Source organism: Acanthisitta chloris, unplaced genomic scaffold, assembly GCF_000695815.1.
Source record: "Acanthisitta chloris isolate BGI_N310 unplaced genomic scaffold, ASM69581v1 scaffold602, whole genome shotgun sequence".
Classification (NCBI taxonomy): Eukaryota; Metazoa; Chordata; class Aves; order Passeriformes; family Acanthisittidae; genus Acanthisitta; species Acanthisitta chloris.
Window position 1 is genome coordinate 7,752 of NW_008661931.1, and position 3,612 is coordinate 11,363.

At 43.1% G+C, this 3,612-nt stretch overlaps 1 protein-coding gene across 1 annotated transcript in view; it reads left to right on the forward strand.

The window, feature by feature from the left end:
• Positions 1 to 2,536: 2,536 nt before the first annotated feature.
• The window catches only part of LOC103798126 (DEP domain-containing mTOR-interacting protein), a gene marked incomplete at its 5' end in the record, with an annotated part of 23,234 nt that continues 22,158 nt past the window's right edge, over positions 2,537 to 3,612 (forward strand). The window contains 2 exons of the mRNA XM_009070370.1: positions 2,537 to 2,722; positions 3,321 to 3,455. Of these exons, the coding sequence (XP_009068618.1) occupies positions 2,537 to 2,722; positions 3,321 to 3,455 (321 nt within the window). The remainder of the gene's footprint in view (positions 2,723 to 3,320; positions 3,456 to 3,612) is intronic.

The window sequence follows — 3,612 nt, forward strand, 5'->3', positions numbered from 1 at the left end:
ATTAAAATGTTTATGTTATCTAGTTTCATGGTCTGTAATTCTAGAATTTCAGAGTGCTTTACAGTGTCTGCTGCATGAATGTGTGCTGATCTCTGGTTATCATAATTTCTGAACACTGTCAGAGCACTTCAGTTAATGACACAAACAGAACAGAATAGTTTTAGTTAAAAATGTAGTGGCATAATACATAACTTGAATCAGAAACCATATTGATATTTCTTATATTGTAAACAGTTGGCCACAGTAATTCCACTTCCAAGGGAGTATTTGTGGAGCTCTCTTTTATTTAAGATTATGAGTCCCAGTAGTGCTGAATGAATACAGCTTGCTTTTTTAAGACTAAGTTTAAGATGGGCTCAAAAAAAATTATAAAGGCACTTCTTTTTGTATTTGCATCTAATAATATGGTAAGTTATTTCTAGGTACTGCTACTTTTACCTATTATGTCACTGATCCTAAAATGAGACTGGTAGCTGCGAACACCTACGTACTAACTCTGTCTCTGCAGCAGATCCTTTTGAGGATGTAGGCAAATCTCCAAATCTCTCCTCTTCTATTTCCATTCTTCAAAAATAGTGATTGTTAGTAAGTGTTGTTTAATAGTATTGCATACTGCATGTGTCCAAAATGGGGAGCACAGCATCAATGTGTGCCTGAAATAATGAACATCACAACACAGTAATTAATTACTTGCAATGCAAAATTGGATTTAGCAAAGCCATTTTGCTCATGGAGGAATGTGTGTGGCTGATCTGAGGACGCCACAGGTTCAGTACCGAAGTGAAGTAGACAAAAGCCAAGTGGCACTGGCTCTTCCAATGCTCTTCAGCCAGGCAATGGAGGTACCAGGGGTGTTTTGTTAGATGGTACTTGAAACATTGCAACTTGCCTGACTGACGTGGCCTTTCTACTTTATTAATGAAAAAAATGTAGTGTTTCAAAACTGTAAGAAATGCCTTTCAGCCTATGCCACACTGCAGGGCTCTGCGGCAGGTGGTCTGCATGGCTGCTTGGGCACAAGCAGTTCAGAAAGCTGTTGTGTCCTGACTATTCTTCGTGTCCCAAAGGCAAAAGTCCATTTGTACAGACAGTGGCCTCTCTGACAGCAGCCTAGACAGGCGAGAAACTTGTTTCTTTGCAAGATGGGTATATGGTCTGACCCCATATGGCAGTTTCTGCATCCATGTGAGGACTGTGCCCTGAGGATCATGTCTAGGACTGGTCTCCTCCTTATTGTCTGGGTGACTTGACATTCCTGGTGTGTATGTACTGGAGAAGGTGACTGGACTTGTTCCTCTCTGAGGTTATTCCTTCAACTCACAAGCATCAAATGGCATAATGGCAGCTCATGTCTAAGGTACAGCCTTTTTGGCAGGGCTGTCACGTACGTGTTGTAGTTCTGTGGGGTCCATGGAGAACAGTCTGAGACACAGAGAGGTGTTAAGAAGGAATGAGAGCAAGAAAGATTGTGTTGGGGATGAGGATGAAAGGAAAGCAGGCCAGCACAGCCCCAGGCTCTGGGTCTTGTGTAGTGCCTTGGGCTCTGCTGCTTTTGGACCCCACATGGTGGGCAAAGAAAAGTTCAGTATCTGCAGTAGGAGGCCAAATCACCAAGTCATGTACTCATAGACTTGACTGATCTCAGTGCATATCTGTGTGTTTACATTTTACATATAAATATCTATAACCCACCAGTTCTTACTATTCAGTATTGGAAGAAATGCAGCTTACAAACTAGGTGAATCCGTAATCCAGATCCTTCATGGAAAAGGTCGACTGTGGGAAATTATTTCTGTGGAGCTTGATCACAGAAGATAGGGTATGTGGGTAGGCTTGGTGCTCTTGCTTTGACACCAGCAGCCTGGGATTTGCTCTCAGTGTCAAAACAGGTTGCAATTAAGACTTGTTCATTATGTAAGAAATGGTTTTTGGCTGGGTGCCTGTTCCCAAACCTTGTGTATCCATGTGAAGGGGGGAAGTGGCCTGCAGGAAATGTCTGGGACATGATGTCTGTGATGAATAAGACAGAGGAAATACACAGGTCTTGATTCTTTGTTGCCCTGTAACTCTGAACAAGGTAGTTGAACAGAGCTCCCAGGGGCTGCCCTAGACTGATGAATTTACACCAAACTCGATGTAAGGGGCTAAGTCTGTTCTGTGATGACCAGCAGCAGCAAACAGCGTACAGGGGAAGCATGCATGGAGGTGGATCATGATGCAGCCTGTCACAGAGAGATAAAGTACTTCTCTTTCCACTTGACAATAAGAAGTGCTCATTATTAATCAAGATAGTGTAAAAGATTCCTCTCAGGTAGTGTAAAAAGTTACTACTTTGTTATTGTCACTATAAAAGTGTGTATATTGAAGCCAGCTGTGTGAAGCTGGCCACCTTCCTCCTCTTTCTGAGTCTGCAGAGAAGAGGAGAGTTCTGAGTGTTGCTTCCTTAGAGCAAGGCCTGTAGTGCACACACTGCAGACAGATGTGCTCTACTTTCAGTCCTACCAGGCATAGACTTTCTATCCATTTCTCTTCCTAGTGTCTAACAAGCACCATTTTATGGACAGCAACTTGCTCTACCAGTGCAGAATGAACTTCCGCCGGCGGCGGCGGTTGATGGAGCTCCTCACTGAGAAATCTCGCTTGATGCCAGAAAGCCATGACAGCCCATTTTGCCTGCGCAAACAGAACCATGACAACAGAAAACACACCAGTTTTCTCTCAGGTGACTCATCAACTACACTGCTGTATGTAGAGTGACTCCATGGAATGTTAAAAATCCTTTTTGGACAAGGAGTTTCAGTGTTTGAAAAAAAATGCAGGCCTGGGGATTATGTGTCCATTCACTCAATTTACCAAATCTTTAGCTCCCTGGGGTGGTTTTGTATCTGTATCAATAGCAGTTTTGGACTCTATCAAAATTTGGTGTTCATGAGTAAATAGAACTGGTTAAAATACCCCAAGCCCGAAGTAATTTGTCATACATTCTATGTGGAGTTTTCATGAATAAAAGTGAGGGGAAGAGGGCCTGCAGTGTTTGTGTACAACAATATCTAGTGAGAACTGAAAGAAATAAATCTGGATATACTTAGTTCCCTACTTTGAAATGCCTCTTAGAAGACACTGCAATGGGAACAATTCAGCCCTCCTGTTATCTACAGCATTACACTCGTGCAGTGACTCTTCTAACTGTAGGACACAATTACCCCTTCCCAGTGTTGTCAGTGAAAACATGGTTTGTTGCTGTTGTTTTAAAGAGCCCAGGGAAATGGTTTAATAACCCGTACCAGCTCCCTTTCTCTCTGTGTTTTCTCTGTTTGCAGTGAGTCCTACCAAGGAGATAAAGATCGTGTCGGCAGTGCGGAGGAGCAGCATGAGTAGCTGTGGCAGCAGTGGGTACTTCAGCAGTAGCCCAACACTCAGCAGCAGTCCCCCTGTGCTCTGCAACCCTAAATCTGGTGAGCACCAACAAGGCTTACAATGCACAGGAGCCAGGGTGTAGACATCTGTTTGGGGAGAAGGTAACATCACACCTAAGCTTATATTTTCAGGAATACATTAAAAATTCACAGTGACACATGTTTCGTAGGCCAGAGGGGACTATTATTGTCTTCA